Raw genomic sequence first — 23,762 nt, 5'->3', positions numbered from 1 at the left:
ACTAGAAGCAGCTTACATCTTATCCTCTCAGTTAACTACTGTCATAGACACTCCAGAGCTTCGTTAAGTTATTACATTAAGACTGATCACCAAATAATACTCCAGGGAAAAGGTTTATAAAAACACACATTTAGGGAAAGTAATGTTGACATTTATTGAACGGTGCGACGCAGTGGTTATTTGATTACAAACAGAGTTCATTGCTAACGGAAAAACGCCCAAATAAGGCATTGACCAGATATTTGGCCAACTGTGTGAAAAACATTTGCGACATCTATTCCAGAATAGAAGTAAATAATGTGCAGAAATCAGAATGTCCAATGTTTATGTTTTAATTGAATGGATTAAAACCACAGAAGTGATACCCGGAACATTTTTCATCTCTGATATTCGAGACATTAAAAGTTCCAGAACTTGTATAAGAAGAAATCAAACATGAGACGGTAAATATAACAGTATGTTGATCTGTAATATTGTATGCGGTTCAAGTGGATCAAGGCAAAATCCGAGAAAAACATTTTGAAGATAAATGTACTGTGTATTTACACTTTTATTATATACTTTTTCCTAGTGTTCCCTTAACTGCTGCTAAATTTAATTCTAGGCTAATAAGACTAAACACTCGTTTAAACTGGCAAAAATTTTGACATACAGAACGTATAGATGCCATCATGACATCATTTTTGACGCCTTATTGCCGTAAAGGTTAAAGTAGTCCCACCATCAATTAACTTTTCTTATTTAAGACGAGTTGAATACTGGTGTTTTGTATTCATGAGGCTGAATTTCAGTCAAGAAATTGTACGCGTTAAATATTTTTTGATGCGATCACCAGGTACCCCATTTCTAAAACTAGAATTTTTAAAATATTCAACATTCAAATCATTACAATATTCAGGGTTACGATTATTCACACCTGAAAATAACCATGTATAAGTACAACAAAAGTATTGGAGCCGTGCCATGGGAAAACCAACATAGCGGCTTTGCGACCAGCATGGATCCACACCAGCCTGCGCATCCGCTAACGGTTTCTCTAATTGCAGTAAGCTTTAAAAGCGAACAGCATGGATCCTGACCAGACTGCGCGGATACGCAGGCTGGTCTGGATCCATGCTGATCGCAAACCCACTATGTTGGTTTTCTCATGGCACGGCTCATGTATTCATTAGGAGATATTTCTATGCTATGGTATAACATATAGTTTGAAATGTATCGATATAGTTTGTTTTAACTTTATCAAATGCTTCCGTAACTGTACAGTCAAGATACACTGTTACCTTTTTGTCTGTCTTCTATCGAGGAAAATATTAGAATATGATAAAAAGAAAATGCATCATTTTATAACTTACAATTTTGTCATAGCTAGTATTTTGTTTACCAACTGAATTTGTAAAGTATACGCTATTACTTATAAGTTCATTTTTATTTATGATATATATAACTTCGTTACCATTTTATTGCTGTCTGGTTTGTGTTTTTTCTTAACTGAACAACAAAAGCAAAAACTATACCAGCTGTTCTAACTGTCGTGTATATCCCGATGCTACAACGGAAAAAACCGTTTCAAGCTTAAGGTATTAGACCCGTAATGAAGAGTATTCAATTCCTACAATAAACCTACACTGACTGAATGTTTTCTGGGGGTGGTGAGGGTGGTGGGGGGGGGGGGGGGGGGGGGTAAGGGTGCGTAGGTTCAAGTCCCACTGGGATCAAATTTTGTTCCCTTATTTTCCTTTTTTGGTAGTAAGTTTTTACTTTTTTCAAGACTTATTATTGATTTATTGTACAAAAGTGGAAATATTTTCATTTGATAAGCGATTTCTTGCTGTTCAAAGTGAATTTACCTCTCAAACAGAAGGGGGCAGAGTTAGACATCTTTAGAAATACTGAGTTACATGCGGTAAAAGTTTTCTATTTTGCCTTTACTCTTTAGATTACATATTCTGGAAGAAATTTAGGTAGATTTTACTTCTGCCCCAAGGTTATTTTCAAATGAAGTGACAAGCATTTAAAACAGTCCCACAGGACTCGACCTTAATTTTTCAATGCTGGAGTTAGAATTTTGTCTCATTAAATCCGTTTACTTGATGCACCTTAGAAAAATTATATTGGCAGATTTTTGTGTTTTATTATTGTTTACCAATAGTTTAATGTTTCTTCTATCAAAATTAATGGGATAATGAATTCTCTGCAAATGTTTTGGACAGTGGCTATCACTTTGAAATCTACTTGAGCTTGAGGAATTACCATAAATTATACAAAATTTATAAAAATCGGCACGGTAAAAGTTGTTTAAAAGTTGCAACACAGTGAGAGATACGGTCAACTTTAAGAATATACCAAGCAAATGCCATTTTTTAAACATTACTATTAGGGGTCCAATACCTTAAATAAAGTCACATTGCTTGACAAAATATTTCATTATGTGTTGATACACAAGACCTGGTTAAATGTAGACAAGTTACATGTAATTATAGGAATGAAAATGCAATTTTTGAAAGATATTAGTACCAACGTATCTAACACACGGTCTGTCACGAAAAAGGAAACGAAGAAGTAGGCGGTTGCTAAAAGTGTATACGTTACATGAAATTTTCTCGCCCACTTTCATCCTAATTTCTTAAAACAACCTATTGCACGTGTCGCCAAAATGCTCCGAGGTAGTCAGTTTTATTTATTTAAGGCATATCTTCTAGAAATTATGAATCTTATTTGTTTAACATGATTCCATTTCTCCCATTTCGTGTGTATATAAAGCGGCATTTGAATATCTAATATGACAGGCTAAACCTCACCGGGATGCTTTATACAATAAAAGAACTACGAGAACTGATTTGGGCGGTATTTGATGACTTTCTCATTGCAGCTTACACATCTGCCAAAATGACAAAACATTTCAGAAAAAGAAGCAGTTAATATAATTTGAGCCATGCCATGAGAAAATCAACATAGTGGGTATGCGACCAGCAAGGATCCAGACCAGCCTTCGCATCCGCGCAGTCTGGTCAGGATCCATGCTGTTCGCTAACAGTTTCTCCAATTCCAATAGGCTTTAAAAGCGAACAGCATGGAGCCTTACCAGACTGCGCGGATGCGCAGGCTGGTCTGGATCCATGCTGGTCGCACACCCACTATGTTGGTTTTGTCATGGCACGGCTCATTTGTAGTTCTGGAGTTTCAATTTTCATTTCCTTTTGTTGCTATGATACTACAGCTTGACAATGGGAGTACTTTTTTGAGTAGTTTGTGTATTGTGTAAATTATTTTCTAAAATTCATGCGTATTTCTAAACAAAAGAAACATATTTTTTTTTGTTTTTAGATAAACACGTCATATTAAGTTTGACAATAGGATATGAAACATCTGTTAGTGTCATGCATACTCCAGCTCCCCAGTTTTGGGTTGCAGTAAAGTGTGATTCTCATGGATATTTTTTTTCTTAGAATTACTGATACTCTTATCATCTGTTAGTGTTGTGCATACTTCAGCTTCCCAGTTTCAAGTTACAGTAAAGTGTGATTCTCATGGATATTTTTTTCCTTAGAATTACTGATACTCTTATCATCTGTTAGTTTTATGCATACTTCAGCTCCCCAGTTTCAAGTTACAGTAAAGTGTGATTCTCATGGATATTTTTTTCTTAGAATTACTGATACTCTTATCATCTGTTAGTGTTATGCATATTTCAGCGCCCCAGTTTCAAGTTACAGTAAAGTGTGATTCTCATGGATATTTTTTTCTTAGAATTACTGATACTCTTATCATCTGTTAGTGTTATGCATATTTCAGCGCCCCAGTTTCAAGTTACAGTAAAGTGTGATTCTCACGGATTTTCTTTTTCTTAGAATTACTGATACTCTTATCATCTGTTAGTGTTATGCATACTTCATCTGCCCAGTTTTGGGTTGCAGTAAAGTGTGATTCTCATGGATATTATTTTCTTAGAATTACTGATACTCTTATCATCTGTTAGTGTTATGCATACTTCAGCTCCCCAGTTTCGAGTTGCAGTAAAGTGTGATTCTCATGGATATTTTTTTTCTTAGAATTACTGATACTCTTATCATCTGTTAGTGTTATGCATACTTCAGCTCCCCAGTTTCAAGTTACAGTAAAGTGTGATTCTCACGGATTTTCTTTTTCTTAGAATTACTGATACTCTTATCATCTGTTAGTGTTATGCATACTTCATCTGCCCAGTTTTGGGTTGCAGTAAAGTGTGATTCTCATGGATATTTTTTTTCTTAGAATTACTGATACTCTTATCATCTGTTAGTGTTATGCATACTTCAGCTCCCCAGTTTCAAGTTACAGTAAAGTGTGATTCTCACGGATTTTCTTTTTCTTAGAATTACTGATACTCTTATCATCTGTTAGTGTTATGCATACTTCATCTGCCCAGTTTTGGGTTGGAGTAAAGTGTGATTCTCATGGATATTATTTTCTTAGAATTACTGATACTCTTATCATCTGTTAGTGTTATGCATACTTCAGCTCCCCAGTTTCGAGTTGCAGTAAAGTGTGATTCTCATGGATAATTGTTTTCTTAGAACTGATAGTCTGATGATTTTTTTTTTGAATTTGCTGGCATGCCTCCATCCCACAAATTCCTTAGCTCAAATTTTGTCGTCTAAAGGATAAATTAGCTGAAACAGTGTTGATGCATGCTATATTCCTATAATTAAATTATTTAGCTCTATAAACTAAAGTCTTTTCTTTCCAGTAACACATTATAAATCAGTTCACTGTTGTCATGGAAACAAAGCACAATTTTTACCCCGAATTCCCTTCTGTAGACTTAACTTTTGGAGTCACAACATTGCTTATTTAATTTACTTTTCCTGACAAAAAGACTGTTCGACTTCAGTTGAAATAGCTTTAAAACATATTGGATAGGAAATACTTCCTTACTGGTGCAATATAGTGCAATTTGCTCTTAAGTACTGCTGACAAGGTACTGAAAGTTTTCCCTTGTGCAAAACTGTATCTGGAACATCTGAAGAGCGTATAAGGATTTAACTGGTTTGAGGTGCAGATGCGAATATAAGCTTCGAGGGTTATTGTTGTTTAGACTGTGGGGATGCTGCGTCTACTCTTACCTAAAAGTCTGATATTCCCATCTGCAAACAAGGCGATAGAATATTTTCATGTATACCATTTCAACAAATCACAGCAAAATAAAATAAAAATGACTTTGTCAGTGCACGTTAACGTACAACAGCGTATTCAAACAAACCACAGAAACAGAAAAGTCGTCATGACGTTACAAGGAACAACGCAACAGTTCCGAATCTGTTTTACCATATGCAGCGTAACATTATGTTCTTGCTGTGCATTTTAGAATAGGAACATATACTGTGAAGTAATGGAACCATAAAGCCATATGAAATTCAGCTCATTTGTTGCTTTTGACACCGACCTTTTCAAGACACAAGAAAACTTCTAAATTAAAGTCTGTTCCATTCCAAAGGTTTACCCCAACTTTGGTGTCATATGACAAAACTACGACACTTACCGGCGAAGTACACATGGTTTGATAAACTAGAAAAAAGTCACCCTCGAGAAATTTAACGATTTTTTTCTGCTTTGCCAAATATCCAAATAAATGACAAATTTATATTTTCAACGGCAGTCTCCCATTGTAATTTCTTGTCGCCATTGGAGTTTGCTCTCTAAATTTAAGTATAACGGGAAAATTCACGTGAATTTTATCGGGAGCGACTCAAAACTCATTTCGTTTACAATTCCCTACAAGGCTACATGTAAATGCATTGAGTGAACTGAAATTTTATGTTTAAAAATATGTTAGATCTATTTAGATTTAACAAAAATGTAAATTGACTCACTTTTAACCTATCAAAGGTGTAAACACTCCAAAAATCTTCCTAGTCCTCTGTAGCTCTATCCAATTCTCAGTGAATCAGTTGTAAACAAACAAGCTCTTTTACACATCGATGAAATTCAGGCATCAATCGCACCATGCCCTTGAAACGATGACTTGCTCAATTTAACATCATTTCCAAACGCATGGTTCAAAGATAACCTGTATTTTAGCATCCTTACTGAAGTATTTACAGTCCACCACATATCCAATTTCTTTCACAATTTTCAGTTTTCAAAACACAATATTCGCCATACCGAGTCCCGGTTGAGTATGCTTCTTTTTCTCCGAAAGAAACTTATGACGTATAAGATAAATGACGTAGTATTGCTGGCAATATGCAGATTTATTCGAGGCGCACAAGGGAAGAATTACACAGGTGTAGATACACAATTAGCCGATAGAAGATAAACATCTTGACGTACATCACGCTAGAATTAAATTTTACTTTTTGAAATATATGTTTAAAAAATGCTTAATTGCTTATCATTTCATCAACCTATCTGGGTTTTTTTTGTTTGTTTTGTTTTTTTTTATTATAATTTTGCTGTTTAGGCCTATATGAAAGCATCTCTTTTTAAACTCTTGATCCGAAGGCTGCTAATTTAGATTTCTTTAAAAGCGAAATCGGATCGCGAACACATTCTCTCTGTTTATTAAATTATTATTATCATCATTATTATTATAATTATTATGTCAGATTTATATTTGACTCAGAGAGAAGTCATAGAGCGTAGAATATTGTTATTTATAACCGCCGATTTCAATTATGAAATATATCCCCGAACTATCATTTTATCAACTTTTATTGTCCACCGGAGGTACGATGTCCAGAAACAGATCTAAACATTCAAATACTATTTTCAGATCATTCATGAATAATTAACGGTAATGTGAGCTGAAACGTTTTTCCGTTAAAGTTTTACTTCAGTCTTACATTATTCTTGAAACTGCCAGTCAGGGTTTTTAACAAAGGTATGATATTTTCTTTTTGTTCCTGTTCATTATTTTTATATATCGTACATTTATGTTGAACATGTAGGCTGGAGTATGCTTTTAAATTCCACAAGATATGACATTGTGCGTAATCGTCGCAAGTGTTACGTCACTTCAGTTTTCTGCTGGATTAAACGAGCACAGATTAATTATTGTCTCTGGCACAAAGTCTTGTTGATAAAGTCCACGGAGACCGATTAATAATTCTTTTTTTCGGCCTTTGCTCACACGTGTATAATAACAAGGCGCGCGATCGAAGAAAATATAATAGAATGTTCAAAATGATAAGCAGAAAGTGTAACATAGGCGTAGGAGCAGCGGGACCTGAAGGACACCCACAAAGATGGGGTCCAGCATGTTTTTTGTTTGCCCCCCCCCCCCCACCCCTCCGCCACTCCCCGTCGTTCCCCGCACTTTTAATTAAAACAAGAGGTTTTTCCATAGAAGTAACAGAAAAGGACTGTTTTGCTCATGCAAAATGTATGTCAAATAATCATACAGGCTTTTTGCCGTGCAGTTCCGCGGGAATTAATATCTCTATGTATATGTAATTGTTATGTGTTTTATGTTATCCGTTCCTAATTTTGGCGGGAACACTGCACGTGTTTTTATTGCGCTCCACCGGTTCATTAGCATAAAGTTTCATGTTGCCGTCATGGTTTTATATCAACAGAAACGATTCTGATTTTATTATAGAACGTAATCTTGAATTATTCTGTAAGTTTACCAAATGAAAATACGCGATTCTGAGCGTGAGTGAATTTCGGGCTGACCCAGGGGAATTTGACATTTCAAAAATGTTGTTGTCTAAATCCCCACCCCAGAGACAACCTTTTTTGTCTAAATCCACCCTAGAGCCTGGTTGGTACATCAAATGTTTGTCAAATTCCCGCCTGTCGGGAATGGTCTTCTGTCTAAAGTCCCGTGTATGCCCGCCGCTGCCCCGGGCGGCAAAATATTGACAGGTGCATATACTCTCCGTTTTTGAGGACAAACATGTGCAAGATACGGATCGAAATGGGTATGATTAACCAATGTTGCTATCAAATGTTATTTTAATAATAACAATACAAAACGTTAAATTGTTACCTTTGAAAAAGAGGCCATGGTCCGTTCTACATTAATGATTTTTTATCCACAGTGGTGACTAAAGGATTTTACATGCAACATAATTATGGAGTCTTAAAGAAAAAATCTTTTTAAGTTATTATTTTTCTGTATGTTTCCGAATACTCACTGGTCAGAGTTTAAAATTTGGTGTTTCAGTGGAACATTTACATAAACTGATATTTCTTTGTTAGATCTGGGTCCTAAATATAACTTAAAATACAGAAATATTAACAAGATTATTTAGGAAAACCTAATATTTGTAATTCTAAACGGTCACGATGGTTTTTGTATGTATGAAATTATTTTAACGCAAATATTTCGAGTTGTAGACATCTAACCCTTTTATGTTTAAAATAGTTTTTTCCTTGCCCTGTCCGTTCGAATTCAGTAATGCGACGTGTTGAAAGGGAATATCCTGACGGACTGCGAAGTTTAGTTTTCACTTTTATTAATTAAATCCATAAAGATACTTCCGAGAGAAAATATCTATTTAGGTCACATCAGCTGAAGTCAAGATATATATAATTTTCTTTCAACGACAGAAAACATGATATAAGGAGAATGCCCATGTGTTACTAAAATATCGAGACGTTCGCACGCACATTAATTTTGTTTTTCGTTTTAGAATGTCCTTGTTCTTTTGTGTTTGTTTCTTTCTATTTTCTTATATATTTATTTATTTATTTATTTATTTTTATGTTGAGGTGGCCTAACCTGAATTTCCCCAAGAATTAACATATTATGATAACAAAAACAGTCTTTTCAAATATTAACTCGGGCGTTTTATTTTTGAGTTGACCCCTAGTATATTGCGCTACGGGCGCCGCCATATTGGAAAGTCGGCGTAACGTCATATAGCATTACGGTCTATGGGGAAAAAAGAAAAATCCAAGATTATATCTTTGAAATACACTTTATTGAAAAAATGAAAAAAAGGTCTAGAGTTATTGATGTATGGTATATAAATATGTTTTTTTGAACGATGTTACCGATACTGATAATTCAGAAACGAGGTAAACGTAATAGGTGGAACAGACTTTAGTGATATACTGTTAGGCACAACTATGCCTATCTTCTATAGAATTTGGTTTTATGAAACAGAGTTATTATTTTGTTCAAAACATACAATTGAATATTGCTGAAATCATAAAGTTTAGAGGAAAAGAGTCATCATAAGATCATATCGGAAGGTTTTTAGTAGCGTAGACAGTAAGATATTTTAACCAAATGTCCAACTTCTTTCATAAAACTTACGTAATTTGTTGTTGTGGTCGACAGCTTTGTCCTTCATTGAAAAATTATGATTTGTTTATGATCGTAAAGTAAAAAGTGTTTTTTTTGCCATCAGATTTCTGCTTCAACGTTAAATAAATGGTAAACTATTGAATGCAGTTTGATTAAACATTAGTTCTCAATGTAAGGTAACAGAAACACGGTGCACAATCACGTGGTCTATGATGTCACGCCGTAGGTATCGCGCCAAGCATTTTTTGTCAACAAAACGTCGATTCAAGAAGAAAATTCGTCGTAAGTATTTTGTTACGAATTTTTGTAAAATGTCTTTAGTATGTTGCAAGTCCGTTTATAAATGCGTACCTCCGATCACACAGCATCTGTCCGTGTCTGCTTTAGTTTGGCTGGAAAACGGGACAAACTGACCAAAATCTCAAAATCGCTCTTGCTATCGCTCCAAGCTAATTCTAGAACCGCATTAAAACCAGCTTTCTCTTGTTGAATTCTCCAGATGGCCGTTTTGGTTGTTACTTTTTGTTCCAAAACAGGCGCTGATAGATTATTTTTCACGTTAAAAGTGTTATTTTCAGGTAAAACCAAAGATAAAAAGTATGCTATTACGGCAAGTTCTGGAAGATAAATGATATCGCAACAAGCTGAAATGATGTTCTTATTTTAAGTCAGTTTACCATCAGTATTTATACTTAAATCAACGCATATCATTATTTCACCTAAACCAAAACTGGTCAAATGATATTGCAAATGCTAAATGAAATATTTGATACTTTTATTTTGAGAAAATATGACATTGAATTATACGTGCTATTCTTATTTTACAGGTCCTTTTACTATCGAACTAGTCGGAAGACTGCTTGCAATCTGGTAGCAATATGAGCAACGAGCAGATGACAGATCCATACAACGTGTGCCCACTAATAAGCGTTGTACATTGGAAGACAGGTAATAACCTATATTCAATAATAATTATATATATTATTAATAATGATAAAAATATGGGAAATTCTAGTCTGTAAACTCACTGAAATAACCTTTATACCGGCAAAACAAACAAACTTCATAGGAAACGCCGCCGTGTTACAAAATAATTGAATAAACTCTGAAGAGATCCATAGAAAAAAAAGACAAACAAAAGCAAAATTCGATTTGAGTCAGTTCATAACGAACTATGAGTAAAACAAAACTATCAACGCCCTTGGCAACGCCGTGAGCAGTTCATGTATGTATTCATTTGTTTTGGGATTAAATACGTAGCGACATGTTATAGCAGGCACACGACATGTCGCATCTGCATTTATAATAAGTCATCTTTGATCTTATATTAAGGACTTTACCAGTTTTTGTCTTTTTGCTTGTTACAGGGACCACGACTTTGACCGCTCAAAGAGAACTAGGGTCTTGTGTATGAAAAAGGTAGCTAAAGTGAGCCTAGACAGGAATGCAGTTAAAGGGGATCCCTTTGTGTTCGACGGGACAGCAATGCAAGGCAGAATGAAAGCAACTGTGATCCCTCCGAGCGTAAGAATTGGACTCGACAACTTATGATACACAGCATGTTTGCTTGTTATTTGGCTGCCTTTCGACTAAAAATTCAAGGGGTGCTGACATAGGACGTTTCTTTCAAAATTCTATTTTAGACATTGTCATGAGTCAATAGACCAAGTTTGAAGAAATTTGCATGTTGGAAATTTTAGTTATTACACAGTTAACTCTCGTAAGCCTTTAAGGCTATGTATCATGATGTAGACTGGACTTTTCCTGAGTCAGGTCATTTAAACAGTTGTAATACTAACACATTCCAGAACTTTCAGCTTCCTTTTTATTATTTTTAAAGACATGTAACTTCATGTATAATCATACTAAACAAGATAAAAGTCACACTTATCATATGATTGTAAAATAATGTATCATTTCCCGAAAATTCGTTCCTATGAATATTTGGTTAACATATACCTTGTCTCTACATTGAAAGTAAGAAATCCTATTTTTTCTGAAACAATAGTTCATAATGTGCTAAAAGAACGTTTACATCTGTAAACTTTAATGATGTGTTTATAGTATCTAAAACATGTATATTATTTCTGTAATGATGGATTTCGGATAAAATTAGACGCTTACACCAGTTTTGCCAATGACTGTGAATGTAACATACGATATTAAAATTTTATATTTCGAAACTTCAAAATAATTTCTTCCAGTAACTGTTCCACATGTCGAAGCATAGTTGTATCAATTGCAAACCATTTCCTCTGTTTTACAATTCCTACAATTTTAAAGGTTGTTTATATATCCACTATATTTTTAGCTACTGAAAAGGTGGAATGAATTTTCTGAACAATCATTTTATATGTACTTTGCAAAATAATGCCAGAATTGTTTAGCCATTCATCGCTTTAGCTTGTTTTTCTTAGAGACCCAACGCTTATCTGTTAATAAAGTGAACAAGGCTTTATATATCAACAGTACGTTTTCTTTTCTGAAAATCGAAAGACTTCGTCAATACTTCTCAATCCCGTAATTCTGATTTTGCACTAAAATAAGTATGACGTCAATTTGTTTGTTTGTTAAAGAAGGCTGAGTAAAGTAAATTTCAACCAATGAATTCCATCATATATTGCTAACACTTATGGACATTTCCGTTACAAAAATATTATACACCCGGAAATAAACTGCACTCATGGCCTAAAATGATATTCTTATATTTAAATGGCGGCAAATAGGAGCTTTTTTTCACCTCATGTAAAAGATCTAATCCAGTTTTTAGAAGTTTTGATACCTATATGTATTTTGACAATTTTGGGAGGAAGTGCAAGGGCATGGGCGATTTTTCAAGCGTGTGTGTGTTCAAACGTGCATTTGAGTGGGCGATGTATTAGACGGATTGTTGACGCCTGGATTTAATGACTACTGCAACAAAACTTAGACTTTGAACTATAAAATACTGGCATTAATCAAATCGGTGTAAATCACAGATTAATTACAAACATAAGAACTGTATATGTTTTATTAGTCTTCTTTGACGACTAACCTTTAATCTTGTAACACGATTATAATAGCCCCGCGAATATACCGCTCTACTTTAACACATAAACATATTTATTTTGTTTCAAAGCCTTTGATTTATCCTGAAAATCGCGCTCAAACCTTTCAAGCCGTCGTCGCACATAAATGCTCCAGTTTGTTGCGATAGAATTTATCTTTTAGAACTACCTGCTAGAGCATACTTTTTAAGCTTGTTGCGATATCAATTATCTTCCAGAACTTGCCGCAATAGCATACTTTTTATCTTTGGTTTTACCTGAAAATAACACTTTTAACGTGAAAAATAATCTATCAGCGCCTGTTTTGAGACAAAAAGTAACAAACCAAAACGGCCATCTGGAGAATTCAACAAGAGAAAGCTGGTTTTAATGCGGTTCTGGAATCAGCTTGGAGCGATAGCAAGAGCGACTTTGAGATTTTGGTCAGTTTGTCCAGATTTCCAGCCAAACTAAAGCAGACACGGGCAAATGCAGTATGATCGGAGGTACGCATTTATAAACGGACTTGCAACATACTAAAGACAATTTACAAAAATTCATAACGAAATACTTACGACGAATTTTCCTCTTGAATCGACGCTTTGTTGACAAAAAATGCTTGGCGCGATACCTACAGCTTGACTCATAGACCACGTGATTGTGTACCGTGAGAAATTTTCTCCATTTAGAAACTTTCGTTTTATAACAATTTTGGGCAAAAGGGAGCATTCTCCATTGTCACTAGACCAAAACAGTGCTTGCATCGTAACATGATGAGAAACAAGGTTTGCTCTTTTCATTCTTAAAAAATAACTGGAATAAAGTTACTGTTTTTAGCTCACCTGTCACATAGTGACAAGGTGAGCTTTTGTGATCACCCGTCGTCCGTCGTCAGTCCGTCCGTGCGTCCGTCAACAATTTCTTGTCTGCACGATAGCGGTTTCATTTATGATTTTATTTTAACCAAACTTGCATACAACTTGTATCACCATAGGATCACGGTTCTTTTCTTGAACTGGCCATATCTCATTATGGGTTCCAGAGTTATGGCCCCTGAAATGGCCAAAATTAGCTATTTTGACCTTGTCTGCACAATAGCAGCTTTATTTATTTCTTGATTTTTACCAGACTGGCACACAACTCGTATCACCATAAGATCTCGGTTCCTTTCTTGAACTGGCCAGATTCCATTATGGGTTCCAGAGTTATGGCCCCTGAAAAGGTCAGAATTAGCTATTTTGACCTTGTCTGCACAATAGCAGCTTCATTTATGATTTTATTTTAACCAAACTTGCACACAACTTGTATCACCATAAGGTCTTGGTTCCTTTCTTGAACTGGCCAGATTCCATTATGTGTTCCAGAGTGATGGTCCCTGAAAGGGCCAGAATTAGCTATTTTGACCTTGTCTGCACAATAGCAGCTTCATTTATGATTAAAATTTAATTAAACTTGCACAAAACTTGTGTCACCATAAGATCTCAGTTCCTTTCTTGAACCGGCCAGATCCCATAATGGGTTACAGAGTTATGGCCCCTGAAAGGGCCAAAATTAGCTATTTTGACCTTGTCTGCACAATAGCAGCTTCATTTATGATTTGATTTTAATCAAAGTTGCACACAATTTGTATCACCACAAGATCTTGCTTCCTTTCTTCAACTGGCCAGATTCAATCAAGGGTTCCAGAGCTATGGCCCCTTAAAAGTCCAAAATTGGCTATTTTAGCTTTTGCAGCCATATAGAGACTTCATTTATAGTTTTTATTGACACAAACTTCCAAAATATCTTCAACAACAATAAATCTTGGATTCCATGGCAAATCAGATCCAATCGTAGGTTCCAGAGTTATTTTGTATCTGATTACCTCCCCTGATTGTAATCAAAAAGGATTTATATCAGTTAGTACTTATAGGACTTATTTGAAATTTCATTATTATTATTAGTTGGACTGAAACAATCAGGGTAGATAATATGAACTGATTTTATGGCAAATTACCTCCCTTTATTTCAAATTAAAATAGGTATATCTCCATAACTAATGAAGATACTGATCTGAAATTTCATTTATGTCAACAGATTTATTTGGCAGATCCTTCTTTTGTTCACTTACAATATTTTTTTTAATTACTTCCCTTTTATGTTACTATAAATAGCTTATTTTAAGTAACATTTTTATTATTGGTCATAGGGAAAAACCGAGACCACTTTTCTGTGGTATAACATGGATGGTACCTCCAATTTTTAAGTGTATTTTGACATATCTATACCTTGTAAGAATCTTTTTTCTTTTTGGTTAAATTTCTTTGCTTTGTTGTTCCTATCCTTTTAACTTAGGTATTTTTTCTGAGGACCTTCTTGTGCTCAAGTGCAATGATAACAGGTGAGCGATATAGGGCCATCATGGCCCTCTTGTTTATTATTTTTTATTAGAAATATCTGAAAATGTAACATGCTTGCACAGTGTAGATGGTGGTAAACACAGACACGAATTGAGCAATGCTACGTAACACTAGTCTCGTAAACCTCCCTGTTCTACATGACACCTATGGTAAAATGAGCCCTATAGACAGACTGGAATATGACTTCTTGGAAATATGGTTTAATTTTTGACCAAGAAGGTTCATACAACAATCTGTTTGGGTTTGTTTGTTTTGTTTGGTTTAACGTCATATCGACACAATTATTGGTCAAATGGCGATATTCCAGCTTTTGATTGTGGAGGAAAACCTCGGGTGCCTCTCCGTGCATTATTTCATCACAGGAGGACACCTGGGTAGAACCAATGACCTTCCGTTAGTCAGATGGTTGGAACAAACGCGCAAGAACACTAACACACTAACTTATACGAGAGCTGTTCAACTGTTTAAACACTTAACAAACAGGCGTATATGTTTAATGACCGGTATTTTATGGTAACAAATGTTAATAAATCATTCTGCAAAGCTTAGACTAAACATTCAAAATGTAAATTTGTTTTAATGTTTCTTTCATTTGTTTTTGTTATCAATTTAAAGTTTCTTGAAGTTTTTGTAGTTTGCCCAATAGACAATGGGGCTACGCATAGAGACTATTGGGAGATAAACTGATTTTTGTAGTTTTAAGAGAGTCAAAAATCTATTAAGCTATATGACCATATGCAGTGTATTGATGACGTTTTATTTTAAAAGATAACCTCTGAAAACAGACTACACTTAAGTTCATTTGTTGACAGATGGAATCTCCGTAATGCCTTCAACCTAACTAGAGGTTACACTCAGCCGAAATAACATAGTTTTCCAAAATTCAGTAGAAAATATTCTTATACATTCTCCAAAAACTCGCCCTTTATTTACTTGTGTAATGAGGAGCTAATGAAATATGCATTTTGTCCTTAACTCTGCTCTTTATAACAAAAAAGATTAAACTGTTCCAGAGAAACTTAGCTTGCATCTGTATTTATGTCTTATGTTTTAATCTCTCACTCCTGGTCCACTACACATTGGAGACATTGTTGTCAGTTGGACATTTTAACCTTCTGAACATGTTATATTGTGCTGTCAGTTGTATTTTAGAACTTCTTGACAGAAATACCTTGTAATGCAGAAACCGCAGTGTATGGTGTGTAGAATGTTTAACGTAATAAGTGATTGCATCAATAATATGGAGGTTTGCAAGCCCGTTTGAGCGTACCATGTAAGGCTTAAAGCACTGGTATCCAGCAATAAGGGATGAAAGCCAAAAGGGGGGAGGGTGCTGTTATGCCTGTTTGCTTCTGGTCTTTCTTCTGAAAACCACCATCAACAATGTCACCCATATTTTTATTGTGCATTTGTGTACACTGTTCTTCCCATCCGTGTAAGGTCCATAAAAGTAACCATTTTTATCTACATTTTAGAATACTGAATTCATTATTATCTACAGATTATCAAATATTTTTTATTCTGTTGCCTGGATATCAAATTCCTTTCATACAACTACATAATGTTTATGCCACTTAGGATTGGGTTGTACATCAAATGGTATTTTAATCAATTTCCTATTATGTAAGGTATTTTAATTCATTATGTTAGTGGATCACGTGTTAGGCAGGATGTAACCATAAATGTTTTCTGATTTAAATAGAGTTATTGTCATAACTGTTATTATTATTATTATTATTATTATTATTATTATTATTATCGTTATTGTCTTTATTATTAATAATAATATTGCCGTAATACAATGTATGTCATTATGTATCGTTTTTTAAAAGAGATCCTGAATTCCACAAATACAATTTCTGTTGCTCTATAAAGACGATCATATGGTAATAAGCTCTATGAAATTATCTCATCACGTTTTTAATACTCCTATATGAAAATTACTCTTCGAAAGCCCAAGCACTATGATCACTTATTTACCACCTATTCCCACAGGTAGCATGAAATACTGCGTGTAGCATATTGTCATGCTGAAAAAAGTGCAATGCACAAACTTCGAAATTCAACAAGAAACAATAAATTTCTGCCTAATTAGTTTGAAGATCAGAGAAAAAGATTTTCTAAGTTTTCCGTACAGTTATTTAAGTAAAATGTTCCTGGTCGCTTTGATTTTATTTTGACAAATCAAGATGGCTTTTAAGATAAGTAGAAGAGGGTCACATCGAAAATATTCATTTGAAAAAAAAAATGGTAGTAGTTCAGGAGACGTTTTAGGTTTCTGTCTTGGCGGTATTGCATTCTGTCAAATCAGAACTGCATGGACGCTAGTAGTATATTATCACCTATGAAACTATTTTAAAATCGAACAAACGTTTCAGAGAGCTTGACCAGAGAGTTTTTAATTTCAGCCCTGGTGGCCATGCCTTATACGAAACTGATTGATCGGAATAATCTTGGTAAAGCATAAACCAAGGAACATTTGAGTAAAACTATTTTTGGTTGCGGGTTTATCTCGCTACCAAAGTTACAAGTGTATTTCTGACAATCATATAGCATCTTTATTGGATTCCAAATCACATCCAAAGGATATTCATGTGCTACACAAAGTAGTCCCATTCATGAATAATGCGGATGAATTATCAATGATCAAGCAGTTCTTATTCAACCTCTATCCATTCACACTGACCATTTAGATTATATAAGATCTATCAATAATCAGGTATTCCAGTCCATGGTTATATCACTGACCTCCAGCTGGCAATTTAGATAAGTTCATGTAAGGTCAGGCAGAGTTAATCTTAAATATTAGGCACATTTGTATTTGTTTCTTATACATGTATATTTATAGATTGGCATTTAAACAGAAAATAAATCTTGCAAAACCCGCAAACACTCAAGGCTTTGATTCAAATTGGACCGGTGGTTTCTGATAAGAAGACAATGTTGACGAAACTGGTCAGTTTGAACAATTCTGTGACGTATCACCGAATAAACATTTGTCTGAAATTATTTATGATTAGCTTTTTTTGATCCTCACATGATAAATAAATTCTATGAACTGTATTAAAACGCAAGCAATTGGTTAGGAGATATTTCTTTAGTGAGCTTGTTTTGTGATGAAGCGGAGTACTTTGAACGATCATAATAAAGGGTAAACCAATGACCATTTAGTGTGAAATTATTTTAGAAATAGGCTAGCATTCTTTGATAAATTTTAAATTACCAATCTCCCCTTGAGTCCATTTCTGTGAAATGATTTCAAATCGGAACAGTAGTATACGGAATGTTGTTTGAAGATCTTTTACACACTTATGTAAAGGGTAAACTAAAGCGCATTTGTGAAAAAATTATTAAATCGGGCTGGCAGTTTTTGACAAAACGATTGTAATAAATTTCCAGTATATACATATAAGGAGAAGTTTCCACGCCCTCTTGTGGTCATGTTCCGAACAACAGTAATAGTCTGAATAACCTGGATGGTCATCAAAGGAACATTCGTGTGAAATTATCTTTAAAATGTACCAGCACGCTCTGACAAGAATATTTTTGAAGTGTCTGCTACACACATTAAGGAGAAGTGACCATTTCTTTACAAACTCGAATAATTTGAACGATCTTGGTAGATGCTCAAACAAGAAACATCTCTCTGATTGGACCAATAGGAAAAGATGTCGTTTTAAAATTCTACTAATTCTAACTGTAATGGCTCCTATAAGCAACTAAGCGGAACCGTTTAAATTTATTAACTTTAACAAAATGGAGAAAAAAGAGAAGACCCCGACGGACATAAGAATTGTTAGAGATCACAATATCTGACATTGAGCACGATATGCTCTGGTAAATAAAAATGTCCCAAATATTTTATGAAGACATACATTTTAATCCAAATCACAAAACTACAATACTGGAGCTTATTAGAATGAAATGTTCATAGATCAAATTTATGTTCGAAGAGAATTTCTGTAGACAGTATTTCGCTTCATCGCTACTCATAAAACTTTAATATTTAAGAGTTCTTAAAATAGTTCATTTAGAACAAAGTTATATTCGATAACACATAATTTGTCTTCATTAAATTGAAGACGACGAAATACTGCGCATATTTACAGCGCTCCTTGGGGTTTTCGATATAAATTTATAGAATGTAACAGTTAAAACAAAGTGGAATCACTGTTTTGTTTTCCGTTGTTACGTTATGATTTGTTCAAACTACTGTATAAAAGCCGTCGTTACGTTATGATTTGTTCAAACTACTGTATAAAAGCCGTCGTTACGTTATGATTTGTTCAAACTACTGTATAAAAGCCGTTGTTACGTTATGATTTGTTCAAACTACTGTATAAAAACCGTTGTTATAAAAGCCAGATTACAGTGAACTTAAAAGAAGCAATTATTTACGTCTTCATGGTCTTCACTGTTCGCTATTCAGTCAGTACATTTTCAGTGAACACCCCTTGGAATAATAAATGGTATTGCCCAAATTGAATGATGGACCAGTCCATTTTATAAGTTTAGCTGAGTTAAGGTTAATGCATTTATGAGCAACCCAGAATACTGCTGACTTTGACCAAGAACCGTCCGTGAAGCAAGTGATGTAATCAAAATAACGTCGTTTCATTTATATACATAAAGCTAAATTTCTAGGTACACATGTTGTTGTTGGCAAAATATTTTGTTTTCTTAATGTAATAAATCTTAAAACAATTCAGTCTGTGCAATTTTTATAGTACTTAATGAAATGGAATGAAAGATACTGCGATAAGGTCGAAGGATTTTTTTATCCTTCACATACGGTCCAAATCATAGCTAAATATACTAGTGGCCACTGTAGCCATTGTTCTTTGGTCAAGTTTGTTACGTCTAAAATTAATTCTGAAATAATAATATCAGACACTTTCAAAGTAATTAAAATGTTTTTGGTAATTACTAAACGATTTATGCTCGAGTTGTTTTGTATCCAAAAATATTCGGTTGAATATAGCTTTAAACGCAAAAACATATTTTGAAGAAAAAAAACATCTCCAAAGTCTGAGTGAATGAAAAGCTTATAAACTTTCTTCTTTTTGTCAGCAAATTGATCCAGGCTGCTTCGATAATGTGTTTTTATTGTGTAGTGGTATTACTTGTTATTACTTTCTTACGGTCTTGTTGCGACAGTACTCATAGAATACCTCTCAAATAACTACTTTTATGTCTGAAACATTTTTAGGTTATACAATCGATAAGGTTTTGGCCGGTTTTGTCGTTATAGAATATTTTTTATTATCTATCACTTCGAACAGATAAAATAACTCAATATGATTGGTCTTAAATGAGAAGACTGTCGGGTATCAGGAAGGAACTTCTTTCGAAGTATATCTTTATTTTTGGAATGACTAACGGATACTTTTAAAAATATGTTTCTTCAATTATACCAGCCCGAAGCAAATGTAGATAAGATCAGCAAGTATATATTTGTTATGTAGAGTTATGCCAGTGCAATATCAGCATTTCAACGATGAAACGTTTGATTAATTCAGCAAAATATATGGCAAAGTATCAATTTCTCTTAACTAGACTTAATATTGATAAACCCGACTGAAACATCAAACTGTTGACAGATGAGTGGTGGGGGCATACGAATGTATCGGTAAAGCCCGAATTGGTTGAAAGCAATCAACTGCAAATATTTCTTTGTGGAATATCGCAGTACCGTTGATTAGAATTTTATATAAAAAGTGACTCGCAAAATTAAAATCTATGCCACTATTGACTGAGAAGGAGCTGTGGCATTCAATGCAAGATATTTACAACGCTTATATTACTATGTCATTACTTGATAGATAATGGATTAAATCCATTCTGGAGATTCAAAGTGTTAGTCCGGAGAAGATTTTCTTGCATGTCGAAATACTGATGATATGCAAAGCTATGCTTGACATACAACCATTGACAACATTTGTTGAAATATGTACAGTAGTTGAAGATCACGATTTACATATTTGATATTGTGAATACATCTTTCCATATACGAGGAGGCACAATATTTCTTATTCAAATTTGGCAGCGGTTTCCATTCGTAGTCGAGAAAATTAGATTCATTTGAGCCATTCAGATGCATTTTTGAATATATATGCCTCTTTCATTTCTTATCATAATAATGCTTTGTCTTTGATCTCTTTTTATCGAACGGGGTGGCATCATTAACGTATTTACGAAAATAAAAACTTACGTATTTATGTAAATAAAAGAATAAAAGCAATACAGTCCTTAACAGATGTTCATCACAATATCAGAACTGTTAAAGAGATCATAACGTCTGCAAAATATAAATGAGCCACGCCATGAGAAAACCAACATAGTGGCTTTGCGACCAGCGGGGATCCAGGCCAGCCTGCGCATCCGCGCAGTCTGGTCGGGAACCATGCTGTTCGCTTTCAAAGCCTATTGCAATTAGAGAAACCGTTAGTGAACAGCATGGATCCTGACCAGACTGCGGGAATGCGCAGTCTGGTCTGCATCCATGCTGGTCGCAAAGCCACTATGTTGGTTTTCCCATGGCATGGGTCAAATATCATCAATACATATTTACCAGTTTCATATATTATGTGCATACTATAATGTACAGGTACAGGGATTTCGTGTTGCGGTTCTAAAACCATATGACGCATTTCTAAATTGTGTATTAACAACGCGAGCCTACCGTAAAAAACTCACGGAATTTAGAACTATTAACAAATAAAAGTACTATCTAAGACATATTTCTGCCTGCGCCTCCTCTAAAGTACCTCTGTATGTGCTTTGGAGGTTGGTAATCTAGTCATTACGACAAATTTACTACTCGTTAGAAAACTTTATAGTCCTTTTATAGAAAAGACGCCAACCTAATGATACATTTTGTCTGGAAATATGCTACACTAGATAATGCCATATGGAAATATACTACACTAGATAATGCCATAGTTGACGGTTAGATCATCAAATATACTACACTAGATAATGCCATAGTTGACGGTTAGAGCATCTAAAACTTTTTTCTTTAACACGAACATTGTATTACATTAAGGTTATAGAATGGATAAGGGAATACATATTGCTGGCTATCTTTGGATATAACAGGTGATATTAAAGCTGTCCTTATTATTTGTATAAACCACAGTTTGTGTAAACAGAAAATTCGCATTTTACTAATACTAAAATGTTACATTAAGGAACTGAATATTGTGCTGCATAAAAACAATTAACAGAAAATAGTGTAAACAGAAAATTCGCATTTTACTAATACTAAAATGTTACATTAAGGAACTGAATATTGTGCTGCATAAAAACAATTAACAGAAAATAGTTGTCATATTTCCAGGGACATAGAGGTTACAATTACAAGTGACAAACAAGTCATAACATGAACTATATAGGTGGAGCACTGAATTATTTCATCCATGATAAATTAACTCTGTGATTGAAAACATATTGTATGGTGTTCACGTGAAAAAATTGTTTCCATCTTTCACTTCAACAAACAACATTTGTTTTAAAATTTCAGTTCATACATTTTAATTGTTCAGTCAAGAAATGAAACAAAGATAACTTCTAAACACCACAGGAAACCCTGAAGATTAGTGAAACGTTACTCGTACATAGGAAAAAAAAACAAACGATTTTCGTTAAAGAGTTTATAATAAGCGTGTAACCCGGAAATATATAGTATGAATTTATAACTTATATACTACGGCGTTTCAGTACGGTTCTGCTGTATTAACATTGTATTTCAAATGGATAATATTATCGTTTGACAGGATAAAATGTATCGTTATATTTCATAATAAACTTTACTTAAGTGAAAATTATCAGACACATGCGCAATATAAGGCTATTTGAATGCCTCGTGCTACTAACATGAAGATAAATTTCTGGATATAATATCCAACAACTCAGCAAAGGACCATGACGTCCCCTGCGATGCTTATTGGCGGCTCTAAAACTAAATTAGCCTATGGCTTTGCTTTCTTTCAATATAGATATAGCAAATAATCACCTAAGATACGCCATTGCTGTTTCATAAATGTATAATAATACATTGGAAAGCTTTTAAATATGTACGTTATATCAGTAGATAGCTAAACTCCGTCATACTTACTCCTCCTTATCAGGTCTAACATGTACGGGGCCTTTGAGATCCATAGCTAGAAACTTGATTTCTACAATTTCGTTGACGTCACCGACAAAGTTAAAAAGAATACAGTTGATTCCGGATCCGTACGCTTTAGGGTAGTCGGGGGAGTGGAACTGACCTGTAGAAAGCCCGTAACTTTGAAAAGTAACGCACTCACACGCTGAAACGAAAACCAAATGTCACATAAGATACATTTTTGTAACATACTGTAGATGGAGCTATTTCGTGACATTGTTTCTCGAAAATTTCTTCCTTTGTTTTGTATTGATGCTGTACTTGAAATACATATTTTAACGAACTCAGATTATCAAAATTGCGATTATTAAACAATTTATTACCACAAGGTAGGCCTACTTTAGGCTATAATTTGTTGGTACGTTTTTCTTACATTTCAAAAAGCCGAAATACAACTTTGACATCTTAAGCATTATAATAAAATAATATTATCATCAGCATTGGAAAGAAAATGGACGAAAAACTATGTCACGAATTATCCCAATAAAACAATTTACAATCTACAAAGTAAGGGGAGTATAAAACCATATAACTGTATCTGTCACTCATGATTCCTTACACGATTATTTCACAATATGAAAACGATTTTTCATTTTGTAAAAATAATTACTATACTACCATCCTTTTTTTTGGCGTTAAAATACTAATGTTGATTTGAAGATGGATATAGTTCAAAAACGTTCTTGGTGGAATTCTTAGTATTTAGACAATGAAGAGGCTCAGGGGTTTGATACCATGCGATATTAACACATACAAAGCTATTAAAACAAAGACTCTGAGACTCCTCATCTATCTTTAGTTTGGCAGCACTATAATGCTATTTATAATGATTACAGAAACACGATCTGTGTAATTTCAGTGTTAGCTAGATTTATAGGATATATTCACGTAATAAATCAAACATACTAAATTAAGGTTGTCAAAACTCTATTATA

General features: G+C 34.2%; 1 protein-coding gene across 15 annotated transcripts in view; it reads right to left on the bottom strand.

Annotated features, from left to right (window-relative positions):
• The window catches only part of LOC123551877 (suppressor of lurcher protein 1-like), a 377,473-nt gene that overhangs the window by 61,143 nt on the left and 292,568 nt on the right, over positions 1–23,762 (bottom strand). For all 15 annotated transcript variants that reach the window (XM_053541411.1, XM_053541412.1, XM_045341120.2 and 12 more), the window contains one exon: positions 22,777–22,972. In XM_053541411.1, coding sequence (XP_053397386.1) covers positions 22,777–22,972 — 196 coding nt within the window. The remainder of the gene's footprint in view (positions 1–22,776; positions 22,973–23,762) is intronic.

Source organism: Mercenaria mercenaria, chromosome 4, assembly GCF_021730395.1.
Source record: "Mercenaria mercenaria strain notata chromosome 4, MADL_Memer_1, whole genome shotgun sequence".
Taxonomy (NCBI): domain Eukaryota; kingdom Metazoa; phylum Mollusca; class Bivalvia; order Venerida; family Veneridae; genus Mercenaria; species Mercenaria mercenaria.
The sequence above is the reverse complement of the archived record's forward strand: the minus strand, read 5'-3'. Positions and strand labels throughout refer to the sequence as shown.